The 24,610-nt window shown below is 42.8% G+C and overlaps 1 protein-coding gene across 2 annotated transcripts in view; it reads left to right on the top strand.

Moving 5' to 3' along the window:
* The first annotated feature begins 11,265 nt into the window (after positions 1-11,265).
* The window catches only part of MECP2 (methyl-CpG binding protein 2), a 60,101-nt gene continuing 46,756 nt past the window's right edge, over positions 11,266-24,610 (top strand). Inside the window, exons 1-2 of one of the 2 annotated variants that reach the window (XM_072955653.1) lie at positions 11,282-11,417; positions 16,158-16,281. In XM_072955653.1, coding sequence (XP_072811754.1) covers positions 16,256-16,281 — 26 coding nt within the window. In that variant the 5' untranslated portion in view covers positions 11,282-11,417; positions 16,158-16,255. Of the gene's footprint in view, positions 11,418-16,157; positions 16,282-24,610 lie in introns of both variants that reach the window. The other variant, XM_072955652.1, reaches the window with a different exon arrangement.

The raw sequence follows: 24,610 nt of genomic DNA, 5'->3' as shown, positions 1-24,610 counted from the left end.
ATCTCCTCCACTGGACCATGCACCTGCCCGTGCCCCAGCCACTTCGCCCTGGGATGTGTGTACATGCCCCACAGAGGCTCCAACATGACCTTTCAGAGGAGGATGTTTGATTCTCTGTCCTGAGTGAAAACTGGAAACCACCTAAATGTCCGTTAACAGTACGATGGGAAAAGAAACTGTGGTATTGGCTCACATCGAAATACCATACAGGAATGAAAATGAATTCCCTACAGCAATATTTAATAACATAGGTAAATCTCATAAACATAATGGTGAGAGAGAAGAGAGACATGCCATTCATATAAAGTCCCAAACTAGGCCCAACTAAACTCTTGTTTGGAGAAGCTTCCTTAGGGGGTAAAATACTAAAGAAAAGTGAGGAAGTGATTACAACAAATGTGAAGAAAGGAGTCACAACTGGCTGTAATAAGAAGACTATGGCAAAGGAGTGGCACAATGTTGATCTACTGCACTGCGCAGACGTTTGCTTCAGAATTGTTCTTTCAACTGTACAGTGTATTTGATGCACTTTATTTCAAACAGCTTTCGTGAGCTCTCTATTGTATGTTTATTTACACACAACCAAGTATATGGTTTAAAGTGTACAATTTGGCACATGTGACACATATATATACACCTATAAAACCACCACCAGCAAGATAATGAGCATAGCCATCATCCTAGAAAGTTCCTTCCACTCCTCCTCCCCACCTCTCCTCATAGCCCTGTCCCCAGGCAACCGCTGATCTGCTTTCTATCACTATATGTTACTTTGCATTTTCTAGAGTTTTCTATAAATGGACTCATTCAGTATATACTCTTTTTCTGTCTGGATTCTTTCACTCAGCATGACGATTACTTCGAGATGCATCCAGGTTGGTGCATGTTTTGATATTTCCTTTTTTTCTGTTGTTGAGTAGTATTCCCTTGCTTGGATGGACCACAGTTTGCTTCTCATTCAGACTCAGAAGGACCGAGTTTTTGAGTTATTTCCAGTTGGAACTATTACAAATAAAGCCGCTCTGAACCTAAAGATGCACAGAGTTTAATTCCAGGTGGAGGTGGCAGGTTGAACGTCTGTGTCTGTTTCTTCAGTATTTATTTCAGGCAGTAAAGTGACTTTGAGGAGGAAAAGAACGTAAATCTATACGAAAGGGGAGGGCAGAGGATGAGACCACAGCAACAACATTTTGGGAGCTGAGGAAAACTCTACCTGAAGGTGTTACTGGAGAGCAGGTTCTTGTCTCATGAGGTAAAGAATTTGAGAGTGAGCCATGGTAAAGTGAAGGCAAGTGTATTTAGAGAGACACAGGTTCCATAGACAGAACGCTGTCCATCTTAGAAGGGAAAGTGGCCCCGGGGTGTGGGGGCGGTTAGTTTTTATGGGCTGGGTAATTTCATAGGCTAACAAGTGAGAGGGTTATTCTGTTTTGGGGAAGAGGTGTGAGGATTTCCAGAAATTAGGCCCCCTGCCCACTTTTGGCCTTTCATAGTGAGCCTGGGAACTGTCATGCTGCCAGTAGGTGTGTCATTTAGCAGCTAATGAGACTCAAGGTCTACTAGAAGACAAATCTTCTGCCATCTTCTGTCATCTCCTCAATGGCTGTGTCAGTCTTTTAATGGTTGTGCCCTGCCTCTTTCTCTCCTGTCTCAGAACCAAGCAGAGATCCTTTCCTCTGCACCCAGATCTGGGCCTCTAGGCAGTGTTATCAGTGTCTTCTCTGGGGAATCCAGATGAGACTGGCCTTCCAGTCACTCTCCCAGAATTGAAGGGCAGGAGCTGCTAAATTGAGAGGTTCCAGCACTTGGGTGAAAACAGACTCTTTGCCAGGTACATCCTCCTGATACTTTAGAGCACTGAGGACAAAAGGAAGATTCTACAAGCTTCCAGAGAGAGGGGCAAGGATTCAGTATATAAAGATTTGGGAATCAGAATGGTGATCCCTGGAACAAAGAGGTAATGCAACAATTTTTTCTAGATGCTGGAGGAAAATCTCTTCCAAACTAGAATTCTATAAGTAGCTCAATTATCACTGGTATCTTAAAGGTAGAACAGAGATTTTGTCAGACATGCAAATTCTCACAAATGTCTCTCCCACATACTGTTCCTCAGAGATCTGCTAAAGAATGTGCCCTCCCTCCCCTGAATTGCAGGGTAAACACAACGGAGGAAGGCAAGAGCCACAGGGAAACAAGTTCCAACAGAGAGAGGAAGGAGCCAGGAGGAGGGTCCAGCCTGACTCCAAGTCCCAGGAAGCAGCCAGTATACATCTGAAAAATGTTATGCGATAGACAGACACATGCAGTCCCTGATCTAGAGGTGCTCCACCAGATGCCTGGCCGGGGAGCCCTGTTTCCCTCTAGTCACTCATGACCTTGCCTACTGGCTTCCCGAGAAGGGAACTCGAAGGGAAGCTGGAAACTCTGTCCGGTTTCCCATCTCTGGGGAGCCTGGGCCCTAGAGTGATAAGGTTGTCCCTCCTTCCCCACCACTCAGGGTTTATATCCATCATCTTCCTCGTGCACGTCTATGAAGTGAGCTTTTCCTGTCATCCTGGCTAAACTTGCAATCCTCCCATTGCCCGTCATCCTAGAACAGTGAAGAGATCTGACAAAGATGCTATTTCCTCCTTGACCGTGATAACAAAGGTGATAGAGGCGCAAATGTGTTTTGGGAATTTACCCATTAGGTCAATTGACATTTGAGTACCAACAAGGCGTGGAGAACAAGGTGTAATCCTGCCCTCGTGGCACTCACCTTTCAGTGGAGGAGACGAAAGCTAACATGCCTCTGGATTCTGTAACGTTCGGGAGAGACAGGAAGCTGGAAGGAAGACAGAGCCAAGGTGTGGATGGGAGCAGTGTGGCAGTGGTGGCTGCTATTTTAGGTGCAGTGGGTGAGGGGCTCCTTTGAGCCCCGGACACTTGAGCAATTGATCCCGATTTCCTTTGAAGCATACTCGATGATCACTCTGTGAATTTCTCAACCACTCTTCCTGTATTTCTCAACCACTCTCTGTAAATTTCTCATTTGACCAGGAAAGCATGTGTTCTCTGTAGTATATACAGTTTAATAAGTAGTTAGAAAACCAATGTCACAGATTCTGGTTTTAGCCAATTGTATTAGGATGTAAATATTTAAAAAATTTATGTATATTAAGGTGTTTTGACCTTCTGGCTGGGAAGAGACTGTCCTCCTGTCTCTAGGCCCCGGAAATCGAATGCACTGTGTTTTCCTGAGCCTCTTCTCTGTCTTCTCTTGTGGCCGCACCTGACTAAGGATCCTTTAAAATAATCCAAAACCCAAACTTGGAGATTTCTCTTTGTTTTGCCCCAAGAATAAGACTGTTACATTTCTGCCCATTTCTTCTTCACATATTTAAAGCAAATTGTGCTTTCTCTGCTTCAGTGAAACTCTGTTCAGAAAGATTCATTACAATGACTTCTTTATTGTAAAGTGTGCTCTTTATTGACATAAAATTATACTTTTGGGGTACCATTTAATATGCTTTGAATTCTCCTTTGTCAGACAAGAATATTGCTTTTTCCATTAATTTACAAAGGAGGTGGCTGACAGCAGATGTGTCTCTGAAGAGTTCAGCCAGTGCACAGGCTGCTCAAATTAAGTACCTCATCTAAAGGCCAAACCAGCGTGCCTTGGCTTGGAATGGAGGGCCCATGGGGTATAGGTAGGCCAAGGGGTAACTCCAGTACCTGGTTCAGGGGTAATCATCCCATTTTGGAAATTATCTGACAACCAGTGAAGCAAAACCAAGGGCTAGAGCAATAGCAATCAGAGGAATGATGGGTGAGCATGAAATCCATGAAGATGGGGAACCGTGGGGCTGCTATGCCCAAACAAAACATATGTGTCTGGAAGCGTGACTTTACAGAAATAATAATTCAGAGGATGAAATCAGGGCTGACAGGAGAAGAGGTGGGAGAAAGTTCAAGGGGGCTGATTTCCTTATCTTTAGATAATCATTATTGTCCAAAGTTGGTAAATCAAGTCATAAAGATTTGAATATATTCTTTAAAAGTATAAAATGAAACCACAAGAAGATCTAAAAGTAATGATAGACACATAAAGTTCGGAGGAGCAGAGGGCAGGGCAGGAGGCGCAGTGACAAGGACAATGAGTGTCCTTATTTCCTCATCTTTGAAAGTAGAGAATTCATCAGTGGGCCTACCTGTTTGTCCTCAGACCCAATGCCCTTCAGTGTTAGGCCCTGCTGCCTCCCTTTCCCAGGCTCTGGGTTCAGTTGGTTTCTGGCCGGGATTGACCGTGGAGGGGACATGAATAAGAGATTAGAGGGTGAGAAGAGGGGAGAAGCTCAGGTGTCGCCTCTCTCCCTCTCTGTCACCAGCCTCAGGGCAGCAGCGACTTTCTGCTTGTGCTGATTCCCCAAGCTGCCTCACGACCCCCACATCAACCTCCTAGTAGTCCTGGGTACCCTTTCCTGGTGTTCAGTGCCCTCAGTTGAAGTGGTTTCTGTTTTCTGGGGAGGACCCTCATGGAGAGCATAGCCACTTTGAGAACACAATGAGGAACGGCCCGTGCTGGGCAGCATGGCACAGGGGAGTGACAGCCCAACCAGTGACCAAATACTAAGCCACAAACAATACTCAAGAAATTTCCAAAGAAATAGAAAAGAAAGCACTACAGAACACATTCTTGACCTAGAACGTTAACAACAAAAAGGGAAAAGTAAAGGAAAGAAAACCAAAGCCTACCTTTAGAACTCCCTTTAAAAAAATCTTCAGTTAAAAAAAAGTCAAAGAAAAAATCGCAGAATATCTAGAAAACAGGAATGACGAGAATAGAAAATACTGACTCAGAACACAGAGACATCAGAGAACTAGTAAATCAATCCTCAAGCTGGTTCTTTGAGAACCCAAAAACAAGACAAAAAGATAAAACAGTAGCCAACCTAAGCAAGGGAAAAAAACAAAACATACTGGATGAAGAAGTCTCTAATCCCCCGAGACCTCGCAGAAGTGACTATAAGCCCCCTAGGGCCACAGGTGACTTGTGATCAAGGCAATGGAAAAAGTAGTTGTGGCAGGGGAACCCTTTACCATGGAGAAAGTCCTCATAAGGAAAATTCTGATGCCTGATTGAGCTACCACCACCATTTCACATGTCACCTCCAGACTCAACCCAGTCCAAGAGGAGCAGAAGGACAGAAGCATCCTTGGAGCCCCCGAAGGATTTGCCTGAACTTTTCATTGGCCAGAAGCAGGTTACCAGCCACCACAGTTCCCTACAGCAGGAGTTCTTTCCTTTCAAGAAAAGAATGGGGTTCAGAATATAACCAGAGCTCTACCAACAAAGGCCCCACTGATCATTTGTCTCTTTCAGCACAGAAGCTGCACTCTTTTCATCAGTGCCATTTCAGAGTGTGTTTGGGTACTGGTAAAGCGAGTCTTCCCTCAAGTCAACATTTTCTTGGCCCATTTTGCACATTTACTCTTAGGAAACTTACAATCATGTTGTCGGCTTCTGTGACGCTCAGGTAGGAAGAGATGGACGTCATTTATTGGGCCCCTACAAACCCCAATATGCTTTTGTTCCCTGAACTTCCTCCACCCTCCCACCTCTTCCTTAGTGATTGTCTTTTCATCTTTATGAGGATAGGATGTAAATGTGAAGTCTGACCACGTCAAAGTAAAGTGTAGCTGATACCAAGTGGTCAAAGATATAATACTAGTGACAGTAATGGAACAAAAGGTCTGAATGTAGTATTTAAGCTGACAAAGAACTAAAGATAACAGGATAAATATCAAATGTGGTGTCATGGGGTTTCCAGGAACATCGTCAGGAACATGCAGGCCTGCCAAGTTAACCCTTTACTACACATAAGGGGAAGAGACTTGTGTCCAATCTTGTAACAAAACCTATCCCTCCATGTTTTCTATACAGGTTGACTCTAAAAGTTGAAAAACCAAAGTCAAAAATTCACATTATGATGTTTCTGTAATTATTTTTTTAATGGCAGATCAACAAGAGGCATACTAGGATTACATTTCCTTCTTACAAATCTAATTTGATGACTCCTGGGCCATTTGAAAAGACAATTTTCTTAGCATCAAGGTCCAATGGATTCTCTTCCCTTAAACACCATCAATCGGTAGAATTATATTTTACTTTGCTTCTTATTTTGATCATAACTTCCTAGTACAGTTCTTTTCTCCGTGCTGTTTCTAATTGGTTTCCTTATTTTCTTGTACTAATTAGCATCATCAAATTCAATTTTCTTCAAACTCCCAATCACACTATCTAATATGTCAAGTTCACATAAATATACTTAAAAAAAATTCTCTGCTCTTATCCAGACTGATTGCCAATCAGGCTTTTAGCCCAGTTGGCACCCCTGGTATTTCCTGTCACTGCTCTCCTGGATTAGATCCACTGTCTTGTGGATCCCACATCTGCTTTTTTCTTTGTTTACACCCTTGTTTTGCTGGAGAACATCCTTAAGTAGCTTCCTAGGAAAAATATATTTGAGAGGTAAATTTTCTTAGCTCCTGTCTATTTTAAAACATTTTTATTTCATTGTCACACTTAATGGATATTTTGGCTGGTGTAGATTTCTAAAATGAAAATCGTTTTCTCTCAGAATTTTGAAAGCATTGCCTATTATCTTTTTTTTAATTGTTGCCCTATCATCTTTTATCATCTGGTGGTGTTATGAGGTCTGATACTGTTTATTCTGATTCCTACTCTTCTTTCTCAATTTTATCTTTTGAAAACTATTGTTAGTTGCTTGCTGGATTCCTAGATCTCTCATCCAAGTCCTCATATTTTCTCTCAGAGTTTTTGTCTGTGTTGTTTGCTCTATTTTCTGGGACACTCCTTCAGTTTTATCTTTCAATATTTCTATTGGAATTTGAATTTCAATAATCACATTTAATTTTCAAGAATTCTTTCTTGTTCTCCACTCCTTTTACATAATATTCTGTTCTTGTTCTGTGGATACAATATTTCTTAGCTCTCTGAATGTGCTAATTAAAAATGTTAAATTTCCCATATTTCCCCCTGCATTTTCTAGGATTCTTCCAAGTTCCCTTTTTTCCCTAAAGGTTATACTTGACTATTTTTAATGTTGAAGGCTTTCTTCAGATTTCTGATGATCTTAGTGGTTGGCTCACATTTAGTAAGGAAAGGCTGGATAGCTGTTGTGAATTTAATCAGCTTTAGAGCAAATGGGTCCATTTTCCTGCTATGATGCCTCTGTGTAGAGCACAGGGCAGAGGAACAGAGTTCATATTCTGCAAATGCTAGAATAAGGAAACAATTGCTCAGGGGTTGCCATCACCAATGTTGGAAGTCCTAGTTCTCTACAGACATTTCATTCAATTTCCTTAGAGAACTGTCAGGTATTTTCCCTGCAGGCCTGTACCAGCTGCTAGCTCAGCTGTTTGGTGGACAAGAGGAGGTTTCAAATGAAGCAGTCATTCTGTATGGGGGCCTTCAATTAATCCCCATGTGTTCAGACCCATTTAATTCTATTGCCTTCCACCACATACCTGCTGATTATGAGCCTATCCTCTGGTGTTATATCTGGCAAACTGGCTCCCCCTTCCTCTGTTGCTCCTTTGTCAAATATTCTAGGCTGGATTTTTCCTGCCTATTTTATTCATCAACTAATTCCCATCTACTTTCCCCAAAATTGTTGAAATCTGTCAACTGAGGATAACCTCCCATCCTCACCACATTCTCTTCACTCTGATGGGTTTATTCCTTTCTGTTCCTAGATATTTTTCCTGTAGTAAGCTTTTAAGTGTAAAGAAAGAAAATTCTGTGTATCTGTGTGTATGTGTGTACACATGTGAGCATGATGTATCAGAATCAATTCACTTCTTATTTTCTGATTTTCTAATAAATGTAGTTAAAGTTATTAATTCTTCTAAATGACTACTTTGGCCACACAGCATAGGTTTTAATATGTAAGGTTCTCATTGTTGGTCATTTCTGAAGAGTTTATAATTTTAGTTTGTTTCCTCTTTAATCAAAGAGTTACTTTGCAGCCTGTTTTAAAACTTCCAAGTAGAAAATGCTTTTTTGGTTTTGCTTTGTTTTGCTATTGCCCATTCTTTTGTTCTTTAGTTTTAATTTTACTGTATTGTTGCCAGAGACTGAACTGCATGATTTCTGCGTTTTGAAATTTATTGAGATTTTTTTCGAGAGCTCTAATTCATTAGCAACTTTAGGAAATGCTCCATAGTGTTTGAAACATATTTCTGTGTTTTATGTTTTGTGGTATCATCTGAGATGTTAGTTCTAAAATTTTGAACTGTTTTACCCTTCTCGTTTTCCGTTGTCATTTTAGATTTGCTCTGAAACATATTTTTTTTCTATCACTTCAAGGGATTTTTTAGACAGATGGAATAGAAGTTTGTGCTCTGTCTGCCACATCAGTAAAACCCTGCTGGTTGTTAGTTTTCTGTCAATTGCTATCTGTCCTGTATTTTTTTGATTTTTATCACCTACAGTCCCATTTTTCAAGGGGATCCATTTTAAAACTGTTATACTAGTTCCATTTTTAAAGAATGGCCCATTTTAAATTCTACTAGTAAATACTTTAAACTCTAGTATATTTTTCTACTTTTCAAAGGCAAGAATAAAATTGTATCACTTAAATCCCATTTTTTCAAACTAAGGAATTTAGCAGGACCCTCTCCATTGGTTTTCTGTTTCAAAAATGTCTTTACTTCTAGTCCTGTACACCTATGCTTCTCAATCTAGAATTAACTTGTTACAGTCCATAAAGATGCCTAGATTTTGACTCAGGCAAAGAATTTCCTGATCAATTTAGGAAGAATTGACATATTTATTATGTCAACTCTTTCCTTCCAGGATTATGGTAGTTCCTTTTTTTTCAGGTCTTCTTTTATGTTTTTCAGTAAAGTTTTATAGTTTTTAATATAGTTTTTTGGCTTTTGTTATTAAGCTGATTCCCAGCTGGTTTATAATTTTTGTAGCTAAAGTGAGTTGCATCTTTTTTTCCCATTACTTTTCCAGCTTTTTGTTACTGGATGGATCTGTATGATTGTGTCCTAACAGCAAGGAAATCAATTTGGGATTAATGGGTCTTTCTCCTTACATTGAAACTGTCTAGGTTTTCTGTTTTTCCAGTCAGTTTTGCTAAGCTGAGATTTTCTAGGAACTTGTTCATTTTGCTTATATTTTCCAATTATGACATATAGTTGTTTAAAATACCTTTTTAAAAAGTTTATGTTTTATCTATTATCTACTATGTAATCTATTGTGTATGTAGTTATGTTTATTTTTCATTTCTGATATAATTTATTGTGTCTTCTCTCTTTATATCTAGCTTGTTAGAGGGTTGGCTTTTATGTCCAGCTTTTCAAATAATAAGCTTTTGATGTTCTCAATCTTTGTTATCATTGTCTCTGTTTCATTAGCTTCTACTCACCCTTATTTTTCTTCCTTCTATTTTCTCCAGGTTTACTCTGCTGTTTCTTTTATAGCTTCTTGAGCTGGATGTTCAGCTTGTTGGCTTGTTGACTGCTTCTTGACCCAGCCGCCTACTCAACATCTCCTCTTGCACATCTAATAGGCAGGCACCCCAGGCTTAACGTGGCCAAAACTGAATTCTAGATCTGTGCCTCCAAAAACAGTGCTTTTCCAAAAGCTTTCCCCCATCATGGTAAAAGCACCCATTCACTCATTTGCTAGGGCCCAAAACTCCGGAAACATCCTTGTTTCTTGTCTTTCTCTATACACAATCCTCTCTGCTCAATTTTTGAAAATAGAGCTTGAATTTCACAACTTCTCAGGCCCTCCACTGCTACCACCCTTGTTAAAACCATTATCTCCTCTCCTAGATTGTTGTCGTGGCCTCTCAACTGGGCTCCCATGGAGGCTCCAGCTGCGTCTGCAACCGCATACCCCTACCACTCTCAGAGCCATATAAACTTCCTTGTTAGTCCCCAGTGTGCCAGGCATAGTCTCTCCTTAGGGCCTTTGAACTTGCCTGGAATCATCTTCTCTCCCCAGATATCCATATGGCGGAATAAAATGAGAGCAAAAGCCTGTGAATATTTAAAGAGCACCCTTTTACCCTTGCTTTATCTATCTCAAAGCTCTTATCACCATGTGGCAATGTATTATACACTTATTTGTATGTTTGTTATGTATCTTCCCCCACAAGAATGTTGGTGCACTGTCTTGTTCAGTGCTGTGCATCCAGAGCCTGGAACAGTGCGTGCATCCAGAGCCTGGAACAGTGCCCGGCACATAACAGATACTTAGTAAATGAATTGGGGGTGAGGAGCCACATCAGAATCTGAGGGTTCCTTGTGAGGCATAGAATTAACACAAGCAGCATGGGGTGAATCGGATGACAGCTGGAATCAGAGTAAGGTTGCCTTGACAAACAGTCCTGTCTTGAACAATCCATTAGCTAAAACTTTTCTCATACTCTTAAATATTTTTCCATACCAGCATTGCTGGAGCTTAGCTCCGCAATCACCTCTTCTAGAAAGTCTTCCCTCTCCCCTCCAGGCAGAACTAAGTGCAGCTTCCTTTGTGCTCCCCCTACCCCTTCTGCCCACGTCCACCAAATCACATGATCCAACAAAGACATGTCTCGTGCAGCCTTGGCATGCACCCTCTCCCTCCACCAGTTTCAAGAAGGCCAAGGCTGTGATTGGTCGTCAGTTTGCTCCCTTCCCCTATGAGAGTGTGGCACACGGCAGGCTCAGATGGAAGAATGCATTGGGTAGGCCTCTTAAACCAAGGTCCCCGGGATGGAACAATGTCAGGCTCTGGGGCAGGCAACTTTGCTGCTTGTACTGAAGGTTGTGATATTGAGAAAACGCGAGTGTTGTGAAACGCTTATAGTAGCGTACTTTGTGTGTTTGTGGACAGCGGGTCGAGGGCCCAGGATGACCGCGCAAACAGGCGTCCCGAGCCTAGGCCTTCACTTGCCCCAGCATCAGGAAGGGCCCATTAATCCTTAATATTCAAATTCCGCCCCCTAGACCAGCCCCTCGGCGCCCAAGCCGCCTCTTTTTCCCAAATGACGGCCGACGGCAGCCAATCGGCATCTAGATGGGGCGTCCGCCCCCTTTTCCCTTGCCGGAATGGACGCGGACTCCCGCCAATTGTCGGTATCGTCGCCGAGGCCCCGCCCCTCCCCGACCGCAGCACCCAATGGCGGGCGGGCTCGCTGCGGCGCCGAGGGCGGGACGCGGGCGCGCAGGTGCAGCAGCGCGCAGGCTGGCCGGGAGGGCGGGGCGCGACGTCGGCCGTGCGGGGTCCCGGCGTCGGCGGCGCGCGCGCTCCCTCCTCTCGGAGAGAGGGCTGTGGTAAAAGCCGTCCGGAAAATGGCCGCCGCCGCCGCTGCCGCGCCGAGCGGAGGAGGAGGAGGAGGCGAGGAGGAGAGACTGTGAGTGGGACCGCCGCGGCCGCGGGCGGGGACCCTCGCTGGGGGGCGGGGGGTAGGGGCGGGACGTGGCGCGGGAGGGGCCCGCGGGGTCGGGCGACACGGCTGGCGGATGGCGTCCCTCCTCTCTACCCTCCCCCTCCCTCTGGTGACGGTTCCCCCCCCCCGGCCCGTTACCCGCACTTGCGGGTGACCGTCCTCGACGCGGCCTCCCAGGGCTGCCTTCGCCTGGCTCCCCCCTCCCTCCCGCCTTCGGCGCGCATCCCGGCCCCCGGCCCCGCGGTTGCCCCAGTCGCCGGGGCTTCGCCTGTCCGGGCTACGCGCGCGTCGTGCCCTTCGTGGGGCTTCGGGCCCGCGGCGCCGTCGCGCGCCCGCGGCCCCGGCCTCTCCCTGGATCGCGCCTTCCCCTCTCCCTCCCTCGCGCGCCCCCTCTCCCGTTACTCGGCCCCCCCACTGGCGCGCGTGCGCAGTCCGCCTCCGATCGGGAGAGTGCGCCACAAGGGCTCCTGCGCTCTCACCCCCATCTCCAGACTCTGCCTCCCCCTCCTTCTCGCCCATTCCATGACTTTCTGCCCCCACTGCGAGCGAGTTCCTTTCCAATCTAGCAGGAACAAGTGGGTGGGAATTATTGTCCACCCACAAAAGGCACTAGACATTATGTTCCTGGTCCCACAGCTCATCATAAAGAGGCGATTATAGTTGCCATCAGGAGCCGTGGGTAGGGGACTGTGTGTCCGGCAGCACCTGAGGCTCTTCGGTGGGAGCGCAACCCCAGGGTCTTTGGGGTGCTGTGGCCTCAGAATATGAGCGCCCTCCCATCCCCCCGTTCACCGGCGATCTTCCAGTTACATAAGTGGAGTGGGACATAGCATGTAACGGGCTTCCATAGTCCTGGAGCACACCCTGCTCAAGATCACCAGTACCAGATGGGGCACGTTCATCGCATCGCTGTGGTTTCCTATCAGTTGTCTCTGAAAGTTTATTTTCTTTTTAGTTTGGTTCTGACTGAACCACCCAGACTGAAACTCAGGTGACATACGTGGCGTGGCAATGTTTTTGTGGTTTTGCACTGAAGACTTAAGGTCATTGTGAAAAGTCTAAAGATTGCTCTTGCAGAGGAGATCGTTTATGCTAAGCGTGGATCCAAGGGGTGAAAGCTTACTCTGGAATATACCTCTGTGGCCGTTGCTTCTGTTGTGAGTATGGGCGGATTGATCACAGCAGAAATGGGCTCCACCACAAAATTGATATTCCTGACTCATGGTCAGGCAGATGTGTGCTTCTGGTTATTTTTCCAGGAATAGGAAAGGCTCTGCAGAGCCATTCACACGTTGTCTCTGCTGTGTGGGATCAGTGCCCCAAATTGTGAGATGATAGGATCAGATTCAGTGGGTGGTTGGTGATTGTGGAACCAAACCTACTGGCCTGTGAGGCTAAGTGGCTTAGACTTTGTAGGAGTCTGACAAGTTTTGGACATTTTGTTATGGTACAAAAACGAAATATATTCGGGCATTGGTAGTAAAATTCATTGTTAATAGGTAGTTACTCTAGAGGAGAAATTTGGGTTTCGCGGCTGGAATTTTCATCTGCATCTCAGTGATTTCAGTTAACAATGAGATTAAGCGCTTCTCTTGGGTCCTTTGAAAATGCTGGATACTTATTTAAAAAATAACAAGATCTGGAGTTTTTAGGTCTTTTGTGAATTTCCACCAGGGATTTAGGGAAAATAAGCTTATTTATGGGCTTTTTTTTTTAGGACTTCAACTTAAAAATCCCAGTCAGGGGGCCTAGGAAACATTTGCTTTAATTTTCTTACCCAGCTATGTCAGAACCTTAAAGGGCACAATCAGTCTAGTAGAAGTACAACTGATTAAGTAAGTTGCCACAGATCACCCATTCATGGCATGTCACTCCATGGTGACACGGTGTCCAATCACTGAGGTCCATTCCCGTCCACACACACAGACACAGAAGCCTCACTTGACGAAGATTCCAAGGTTTGTACATTTGAGCCTGAGACGTGACAGGACAGGACTCTGTTTTGCATCGTGGGCAATGCCTTTGCCTCCTTGGGTGCCCCGCCAGTTAGCTGTTTAATCACACCCCTAGCCCTTTAAACGGCACCGACAACTTCTAGAATGTAGTTTTTCTGCAGAGTACCTGGTGGCATCTGAAGTCAGCATGTCCTGATAGCTTGGAGAAACCTGCTATGGCTTTCTTGATGGTACTGACCTATCACACCATGCCATTTCTTGTTGTTACAAATTTGTCTGGAATGCTTTAAACTTAGAGTGCTGCGTCTTTGTTTCACCTGATAGGGCGCGATGCAGTCACACTGTACTCTGACTTTTTACTGCTTATTTTGGGAGGGTTAGAATACAATTTTGCATTCTATTTGCAGTTTCTGGCCAGAGACACTGTTTGCCTGCCTGCCGTGACTCTCTGTGGCTGAATCTAGGGGGTTGGGGAGGCAAGCTGTGAAATTTGACAGAAAAACTGGCTAGATGAGTTCGATACGATGTTGCCCTCACCGGAATACTCCTTCCTCTATTGAGGATGGAGTGAGAAGCTCTCTGCTTTAGCCTAGAATAAAGAAGGGTAGGGATGAAATTGTTCCGTACTCCAGTCCGGTTTCCACCACTAGTATACCTACCTGGGACTACTTGCATGATAAATGGTATTTCCTGGAATTGTAATCTTTTACAAAGGTGAATATCAGCACAAATCTTTTAATTGGCTAAGAGCAGTTTGTTGCCAGACTGCCCGAGTTATCTATGAGGAGAAGAGAATCACAGAAAATGTTTGACATTTGTAGTAACTAGTGTTTTAAGCACAAGGAGGTAAAGCATAGTCCTAGACTGATGAGTCCAGGGAGTGTGGCGGGACACCTGCTTGTTGTCCCCTCCCTCTGCTCTGGTGACATGCAGACCAGCCTCATGTGGCCGGCAGACATGACCTTTCTTCTTGGGTAGAACATTATTGCCGCTCCAGTGGAAGGACCTTGTCCTCACCGCTTCTGTACCAACCCTCTTCAGTCACACTGCCGTTGTCAACACTGTGCCTTTACCTCCTTTCGGGTAGGACAGATGTAAACGAGTTCCTCTTCCTTGGACTCACTGACATAGAAGTTGTGCTTTTCTGCCTTTGTCTTGCAAGGAACCTTTTCCTATTAAAAGCTTGATCTGCATGCCATTGCTTAAATACTTGGTTCCACCACTGTGATGGTAGGTATGGTGTGTGGGGAACCGAGTGGGAAGGGGAATTTGGGAGCCGGCAGCCCCCATATCCAAGGGGGGTTGTGACTATTCCGTTACAGAATAAAGCCTTGGCTTTTTTCGCTTCTTCAAGGCACACTTATGCTGGTTCTGCTGGTATATGAACGTGTCCTTAGTATAGCTGTTTTGCAGTACTGCCGAAGTCTGGACTCTTGGGAGCAAGCCTTAGAAAGGGTTCATTTGTATTCCTTGCCTAAGAGCTGGGGACACCAAATATATGGACCTGCAAATCATTGCTTTATTGGGTCTTCACCTAACTGCTCACATTTGCTGGTGAAATCTTGAGTTAATCAAAGATCTTACACTTTCAGAGCTAGAAGGAACCTTAGGCCAGCTCTCTCAGTTTACAGACAAAAATGCAATTGACAAAAAAAAAAAATGCAGCTGTGAGAAGTTGTGGCTTTTCCAGGGCCTCCCAGCCAGGATACCAGTTTGATTTTTATTATATAGCTGCTGAGTAATACTGTTACCTTGACTTCTGGGATCTCAAAGCATTCTGTGACTCGACTGTTTAAGGGAATTGTAAGGCCTGACTGCACCTCAATAGATAAGTCATTCCAAGTACCATCCTGGTAGTTACAGACCAGCAGTAAAAGACTCGGTTGGTGTTGCCCTTCCTCTGGGTTTGATTACATGAGTAATTGTGTGAATAGCCTTTAAGTTGTACATTCTAGGCTTTTTTTAGTTGAAAGATAAAAGTGCTACTTTTGGGCCAGCAAAATATCAGAGATTAGCTAATATGGGGCGGTTTAGGTTTTAAGAAGGAAATGATGGTTATCTTAATGATGAAAAATATAATGACAAAAGACCTTTTTTGAACATGTGTTCAAAAGCAAAAGAGAAACTATCAAACTACTAACTCATTTTGTTAAATGTTTCGATTTACTAATCTGAGAGGCTTAAAAATGATTGCTCTGAAACAGACTTGTGTATTTTTGAGGATGGCTTTGCATCTCCCAGGGTGCTTGGTTTCTGTTGGTGCTGCTTTTTTTCTCTCAAGGTTAAAAGCCCCTTTATGTGATGTTACAGCAGCTTGTTGCCACTTTAGCTGCTTGAAAAAGAAGGGAGACTTTGCCTCTGGATCTCACGTGTTCTTTTGGGGATGACATTTTGATGTTGCATGTTCTCTCAAACATGTCTTCTCTCCCTGAATATTTCTGTATGACATGGTGCAAGAAATACTTACCAGAGATCACTACTAACGGTATGCTTTATAGTGTCAAAATGTACCTCAGATGTGACAAGACCTGAGATAGTGTCGGTTCTAACACGTATGATTATTTCTTTTATTTTAGCACTGTGTGTGTTATGTGCCAGAAATTTGTAGTTTGGTCTCTGTTTATAGCTAGGTTGGCTGGGAAATAGCATAGTACTTTGTATGTTTATCTTCAAAATGTCCCAAATAGCCCTGGGAAAAAGGTCGTGCAGCACAATGGGGGCTTTCAACTTACGATTTTCTTTGTTTTAGGCTCCATAAAAATACAGACTCACCAGTTCCTGCTTTGATGTGACATGTGACTCCCCAGAATACATCTTGCTTCTGTAGACCAGCTCCAACAAGATTCCATGGTAGCTGGAATGTTAGGGCTCAGGTAAGTAACCTTCCTTTTTTTTTTTTTAGTATATGTCCTGGTTTGGCCATCTGTTTTTAAAAAAAAAAAAGGAATAAAACAAGATATACTACTCTTGGACAGTATAAAAGTACCCCAAAGACTAAAGAGATAACTGTGCCAAACTGTGCCATATAATAAAAAAAAGTCACTTCCCTGAGCCCTGAAAGGTCAGTTTGGGTAGGGTTACTTGGGAGCCACAGTGTGATCTGGGGGCGGGTGTCAGATTAGAGCCGGAACTGGTGATCTGCACCTTCAGTTCACCTTCACGCAGGTCAGCTGAGCTGAGAGCGCTTTGACTGAGCTCTTCACCTGCTGCTACTGCTGTCACCTAGAGGTCTTCAGCATAGTGCTTTGTTTGCTTTGGTCTTGGGTAAATGACTTCCTGGTCAATATTAGTGAGTGGTGGTAATGCATTTTCAGATCTGGGAACTGTGTGTGGTCCCCTAGAAGGATGATTTCCTGAAAGCTGTCACCAAACAGCGGAGTCCACGGCTAATGGCGTGTGCCTGCCGCACCCCTCCCATGGGAATTCAGGAGGGCACCCAGATACACTTCTGGCTCTTGAGACTCTAGAGCAGAATGAATACCTTTTGAAAAGGTGGGAATCTAAGCCATTTGAGGTCTAACACTAAGGTGCTCTGTCTGCTGCACTTTGGGCTATTTTGGCGCTATTGTGTGGACTTTAATTTTGTAAAAATGAGTGGTTCCTTAATTTCTCAACTATCAGGCTCAGTATCTCAAGCTTTTTTGAAGTCAGGGGCCACTCCACATTTGATGTTTTGACACCTGGATTTCAGACATTCCATGTGGTAAGACAGAACATTCTAATTGAATTTTTCCATTTCGTTTCCTGTGTTTGCGCATATGCTGCCATTGTGATTCCAGCTGAGACCCTCAAGTAGCACTTTGTTCTATTTCCCTAGTGGTTTCTGACACCTCTGGATAAAGCTGTGTGGACATCCGTAACAGATGGCCCATTTGGGGACTGTGTGAGGGGCAGAGTTTGGGTGGAAGGAAGTGAGGAGCATTACACTGCCTCCAAGTCCCAAATTTGGTTCCACTCCTGATCCTGTGACTCAAATTGTCATTCCCATTACTGCTGTGGGGTGTGCTCTGGGCCCTGCTGACAGGGCGTTCTTTGTACGCCACGAATTTATGCTGGTGGGAGTTGTGTGGCTGGTGCTTTGTGCATTGTCTCAAATTGCGTGGACTAAATGTAATACGGGTTTCTTCTGTTAGATATTAAGCCCAAGGGGGTTTATGTTTTTAACAGTCTTTTTCTCAGATTACGAATGGATTTTATAAAACAGACGGTGGTGACTCTGTACGGTTTCTCTTAAGAAATGTAAAAAGGAAGATGTTTTTTAAAATATCTCTTATTACTTATGAATGGGAAAGACTCGGCCATTTGAGCTTCAAAGAACTTTGAAGGGAATTCTCAGAGGACAGAACCTGTCTTTAATAGATAAGTGCTTGATATCTTACTATTTTTATTCTATTCCTTTTTAAGAAATTATAAAAATAATACATGCTTTTTATAGAAAATTCTAACCATTTTAAGGTATATCAAGTAAAAAAGTGAAAGCTCCCCGTTGCTCTCCATACTTACTACCTAGAGTAACTGCTCTCAATAGCGTGATGTCGATCCTTCTGAATCTTCTTCTCAGGCTATGCAGATAGGCACCTTTTGTATTTTTGACAAAACAACAATGGTATTATACATACTCTGCATCTATCCACGTGATAACATTTCTCTGCCTCATTTCTGTTAAATAGCAGTGTGGTTTGGTGCCAGTTCACTGTCATGCATTGTCCCAATGGTCCGCAATTAATGACGCTACTGGATTGAACTTCCTCCTGTGCCAGTCTTTTTGAAGAATGGCTGCTACCACATCATCTTCCAAAATGGCTATCCCAGTTCCCACAGCAGTCTTAGAAAGTGCCCTTCCCATACCCTCCCAGAATTGGATATCCGTCTTTTAAATTTGTGCTCCTAGGGTTATGACTAGGCTGAGCCTCAGTAGTCACTGGCCATTTGTATTTGGTCTTTGTGAATTGCCTATTGGTGTTCTGCATTCATTCTTCCATCAGGATATTTCTCTCTAAGTTGATTTATAAGAACTCTTAATGTATTAAGGATATTAAATCTTTGTCATCATGTACATATTTTTGCTAATTTTTTCATATATCTTTTGATTCTGCTTGTCTTTTTGATACATAAAATTTCTATTATGGTTTCTTATTTTGCTTTCATACTTAGAAAGTCCTTTCCTACTATAAGAATACGACTGTATTCATCTATATTTTCTTTCTTCCTAAAAAACTTGATGATGTGCTATATTCGTACATACATATTTGATACATGCAAAAGAATCCTATAGGTAAGTTGTCCCATGTTTTTTGTATGGTATTTGAAATACTTGTTTTTGTATTTAACTGTGGAATGGGGTGAGGTCTAGAGCCCACTTAGCCAGTTGTGTTGTAGCTATTTGCTGAAGCAGTTATCCAGTGTTAACCTGTATCACATTCTGACTTCAAGTGAACAAAGCATCTCTTACTTTTTTCTTGCTGAATTTTTCTTTGTGAAGCTTGATGGCATGCCTGTCAGCAGATAATCTTTTATTCGTTCACCCAACAAATATTTTAGCCCCTGCTTTAAGCCAGGGGCAGTGCTGGGCCCTGCAAGTGCTGCCTTCTCCTTGACTTGCTGGGGAGCCTGGGGGGCGGCTACAGAGGTCGTGATGCCAGCTGCATGACTACAGTGCTTATTCTGGAAGACTCAAGAAAATAGTGGATCTTCACAAAAGTAGGTTTTAGATAAACTATGAGGAATCCAGAATGTGTGTGTGCATGTGCACGCATGCATCTGTTTGCATGTGTGTTTTAAATTCTGACATAGACGTTAGAGCTTTAGGGTAGACTGCAACATAAGCATAGTTTGTTTTCTAACTCACGTAATTGCAGGCTGATTTGTGTCTTGATTTATGATGAAGGGTTTTTGCTGTTAAAATAGTTCTATATTCAGCTGGCTTGGTTGTGATGGAATAAAAGTTGCATGCTGATAAAAATGGTAATTTTCTTCTATGATTTTCAAGTTTTTTGTAATAGCTGATAAAAATAAAGACAGGATTTTGGTGAATATTCTTAGGCAAACAAGTGTAATTTTTCACAACTTGTTTTATTTATTTATTTATTGCAACTTGTATCATTTAAATCTAATAAATATCCTCAAAACTGAAGTGGCATCCTGATTTTTTTAACTTATAGAAAGGATATAAATGACTTGTGATCAAGGAAAAGGCTTCTTGTGTAAGTCTTTCTTTTAATGATATTTTTGAATAGTTAGGTATATAGTAAAGAATGAAAAAGGTAGTGTAAGAGTTTATATGGTATAAGATCTCATCTCCTTGGCACTCTGTCCCTAGACATCCATTTCTCTCCCTGAAGGCAACCATCATTACCAGTTTATTAATCTGTTTGTGTATGTGAGTGTGAGGGAGAGAGAGAGAGAGAGAAAGATTTTTAAATTGTGGTAAAATACACATAATGTAAAATTTAACATTTTATCCATTTTTAAATGTACAGTCACAATTAGTGACATTAAGTACATTCTCCTTCTTGTGCAACCATCACCACTGTGTATCTCCAGAACCCTTTTTATCTTGCAAAACTGAAATGGTTTCCACGAAACCATAACTCCCATTCCTTCCTCCTCCTGCAGCCCCTGGCAATCACTCATTTACTTTCTGTCTCCTATGAAGTTGACTATTCTAGAGACCTCATATTATTGTATGTTTTTATATATGTCTTTATGTATATATCTTATGTTTGTGTATACACACACAAACGTGTGTGTGTTTATCAAACAGTAAAGTATCATGCACATTTGCATGGTTTGCTCTTAGTTAATATATCTTGATGATTGTTTGATACCAATTCCTATAGATAGCAGTATCACCCTTTTTAAGGGTTAGATTAGTCGTAGTCCATTATGGATGCACTGTAATTTATTTAACCAGTTTTCTATTGAGGGATATTTATGTTTCCAATGTATTTTATTTCATTAATGCTGTAGTGAATAGTCTTTTATGTATATTTTGCTCACAGCCAAGTTTATCTGTAGGTGAAATTCCTAGAGATGGGACTTGCTGGGTCAAAAGATCATGCATTTTAAACTTTGTCATAGATATTGCTAAATGAAGGATGGCCTTTTAATTGTAAAGTTTTAAAGAAAAGGCTACACATGAGGAGATAAGCCCCCAAATTTACGACTGCAGTGCAGTTTGTGGAGATTAGAGAGCTGTTCATTAGCCTGGGAAGAAATCATTTTTAGCAGCGCTAGAAAACAAAACTTCTGAAGCTTCCATTTCGTGACCTCATGTGAGCAGAGGCTGAGGCAGGACCCTTTACTTGGCAAGCAGAACTTCACCCCAGCTCTTGTTTCTGAATCTTGAAGAGAGTGGAGCATTTTTATTTTGGTACTGTTCTAAGTTGCAGTGGCTCCTTGGGACTCAGGGTAAAGAGTCTCCCGCAGCTGCTAGACATTGTGTCTTGTTCGTATTGTGGTATGCATAAGGAGTATCCCAGCAGTATTCAGAACCATAATGCTGTTGCCACACTTGTCTTTCACTATGGTACTCTTTATATTGCAGTACTTTATTCATTTACCCTATACTAATTGAGCAGCTATTATTTGTCAGTTACTGTCCTAGCTGCTAGGGACTATCCCTACCCTCAGCGACCTTCTGGCCTACAGGAAGACAGACGGGCATAGGCCATTACTGTACAAGGGGCTAAATGCTACAGTGGAGAAGTACTGGCCACTGAGGGGGCACATAAACATTAGAGGGGTTCTACCTAGGCTTGTGGGATAGGGTCAGGAAAGAGACTTCTTAGAAAAGTGACCCCCCCCCAGACCTTAACGATCAGGCAACACTAGCTCATCCAGGAGAAAGTGTGAGTGGAGGAGAGAGCTGCACGGATGGAGGCTTGGGTGAGAGAACACTGTGTGGCCGGGTCTGAAGGTTTGGAGTGTGGAGACGGACAGGCGGAGCAAGCCAGGCCCGGGGTCTAGGAGCAGTTCTGTTTGCAGAGTGTGCTGGTAGGAATCAGGCACAGCTGCATCAGTTGTGCCAAATAGGCTTGGCTTTCCTTCTAAGCTGCGTCACACTCTGAGAGGTTTCTGAGCCCCAGAAGACAGGGCCATCCATCCTGCCCCCTTTCTGCCCTGCACTGCACTGGATGCCATCTGCCCTGAGCTGACTTGCAATCCCCATCAGGCCCCCCGGGACTCACCCTCCAGATCTCTTCATGGAATCTTCCTTCCCTCCACTTCTGCCCCAGGAGACCCAGGGAACTCATGAGGAGAGGGCTTCTTTTCCCACACACTCCAGTCTCTGGGGCTCAGTACCAGCTTACATGGCACGTGTGGCAGCAGCGGTACCATACACACTGCTTGGTTCTTCTGATTTTTAGTTATTACCCTTTACCAGGACTTTCATGGTGAAGGAAGCAGTGCATAAACAAGCTCACTCCTGTCTCATCAAGGACTAGGTCCGCCCTGATGAGCCACTGTGAACCGTCTGGCTGTGATCTCCGCAGACCTGGCCTCGGGAGGTTGGGGATTGGAGCCCTCCTCACCTGCACCTCTGTGCACCTGCTCCTCTGCCCTCCCTCGGGCTGTCCCCACCCTGCTGCCTTTGAGGTTCTGCCTTCCTGCAGCCCTCCCAGCCCTCTTCCTGCCAGTCCTCTGCACTCTATTCACAGGGCAGATCCTCGGGCACTTTACTTTCCACATAGACTTAGGAAATGTTAGCACTTTGCCTGTTCACATCAGCTTCCTGTTAAGAACTCAAGTGTGACAGCTCCAGGGAACTCCCAGCCCATGTTTGCACTGCTGCCTTCCCTCCCAGAGGTAGCTTGTCTCCCAGGGTGATGGGGGTTATTGTCCATGCTAGCTTTATGCTGTGTTACACATTACACAACATTCAAAAGTGTTTTGAAAATTGATGGGATGGTATCCCAGTGTATGGTAACATCCTGCAACTCACTCTTTTCCTGCTATACTTGGCTTTTGAGCCTGGTCCATGGTGCTCTGTGCAGACCTTCATTCATTTAACGTGTCTCCTTGTGCTGTAGAAACATCTTTACAACAAAAGTCCCACCAGAGCCCTGAGGGAGAATGGAATTGTAGAGGAACAAGGATTGACATCTGGTTTATGTTTACATCCTTTGGGTCTATTAACTGAGAAGATATTTTTATTTCTATGTTTGTGAAAGCTTTCCACAAAAAAGGCATCCATTTTCTAGACTTATTAATAGAGCAGTCCAACGGTTTTATTTTTAGAGTTGAAAGAAATCAAAGCAGGATTCTGAGATATGCACATTTCCCTTCATTCCCATCTCCTTTGCATATTTCCACATTGCTTCTAAGACACCAACTTGAGCACTTTTCAGCACGAGCTGACTTTCTACATGTGAAATATTTTTGAAAAATTAAAGCATTTTCGTTTTTCTGGGGCTTCTAGTGGCACTTAAGTTTTGACACAACTTCGATAAGTTGTATTTTAAATTTGTATACACATTATTTAGTAACTTATTTTTAAAATATAAATTTCTGTGTGTTTCTGTGTTTTGTGTTTTTGTAAACAGCAGAAGGTATTAGTCCGTATTAAGTACTAATTTGCTCTAATATTTTCAACTGTTTCTGGAGTTACACTTGGCAAAAAAATAGATAAATGTCTGCAGTTGTGACAGTTTGTCTTTTTGTTTCGTTTAACTCCAGAATAAATAATTCAAGTGAGTTTTTTTCTAGGCTTGTGAGGATACGGAAATGATTAAAATCATAATTAGTAGTTAGGGAAGGTTGAAAGTCTTTTTTTAAGTAATATCACCCTATAAGAAAATGTTAGTGTAGCTTGTAAGCAACTGTATAAAATTTCTTAACCACTATTCCAGGTTAAGAAGATAAAACAAAATGAACTAATGAAAACTTAGTATTTATTAAGCTCTTTATTTGTTAGTTACATAAGTAAAGTTATCATTGTAGGAAATTTAGAAGATGCATGTGGAAATCATTCTAGAAGTTCCACCACGGGGAGCTGTAGCTATTTGGTATGTATCTTTCTAGACTGAGGGTTCTGGCTCAGGGTGGAAAAGTCTGGGGCTTTGTGACCTTGGATGGGAAAAACACTACTTTATTTTCACTAACCTCTCATTGAAAGTTCAATGACGAAGGTAGGCAACAGACCATGGTAGTATTAGGAATACCTATGACTTTGTCACTGATAGAGATCAAAGATGCTTTTCTATCATATTATAGTTACAGATACTTTGAAATGTCACTTGTGTTCACCAAGTTCAAGCTTAGGGTAGTTATTAGACCCACTGCCAGATCTGTTTATTTAATGGTTTACTAAGGAAGAACTGTAGCACCAGTTCTAAAAGTATGTTGTTCATCAATTTCTACACATCTTATTTTATGCATTTCAAAACATTCCTCTGAGGAGGGCCAAAGGGCCCGTGGCAGAAAAAGGTTAAGAACGCCTGTCATGCACATGATACCATGCAACTCCAAATACAAGAACAGCCAGCACTTGAGTAGTCACTTTGTTGGGGAAAGAGACCAAGGAAAGCCCTAAAGCACATGTGGAATAAAGGAAGACAAAATGAAGTTAAAACTTAGTTCAGATTATTACATCAGATATTTTTGTGAACACGTTTAGCGTTTTCCAGATACCGTGCAAAGTGCAGTGCAACTAAAACTGGTAAATAATAGCCAGAAAGTTACCTTTGTTGTTGGCACTTTAAACATCCTCCTGGAGTCTTCCTTATGTACCCATGTGCATGCATACATATTGTTTTAGATAAATGGGATCATGTTCTAACTTGCCTTCTTTCCTCAATGATAATGTTGTAGGGAGAAAAAAGGAAAAAAATAATTTAAAAAAATTACAATGTAGATAGCTTTCCATGTCAGTAAAAATTTATTTTTATCATCACTTTCCATCAGAATAAAGATAATTGTATTTTCTAATTGTAAAAGTAGTATCTATTCAGTGAAAAAAAAAGTTTTTAGAAAATATAGAAAGAGGAAAAGTAAGAATTGCCCATACAACTGCCATCTACAGATGGGTAGCATCTGGATGATGTTTTTACACCATTGTTTTTAATGACCACGTGACATTTTATTGATGGCTATGCTTTGATTTAATTAGGGGTGTTTCCATTGTTTCTGTGCTTTCATTGCTCTGAATGATAGCTACCACTGTGTGCTGACCATTCTACTCTGTGCCCGTGTCTCTAGCCT

The sequence above is a fragment of the Vicugna pacos genome, chromosome X, assembly GCF_048564905.1.
Source record: "Vicugna pacos chromosome X, VicPac4, whole genome shotgun sequence".
Lineage (NCBI taxonomy): Eukaryota > Metazoa > Chordata > Mammalia > Artiodactyla > Camelidae > Vicugna > Vicugna pacos.
The sequence above is the reverse complement of the archived record's forward strand: the minus strand, read 5'-3'. Positions and strand labels throughout refer to the sequence as shown.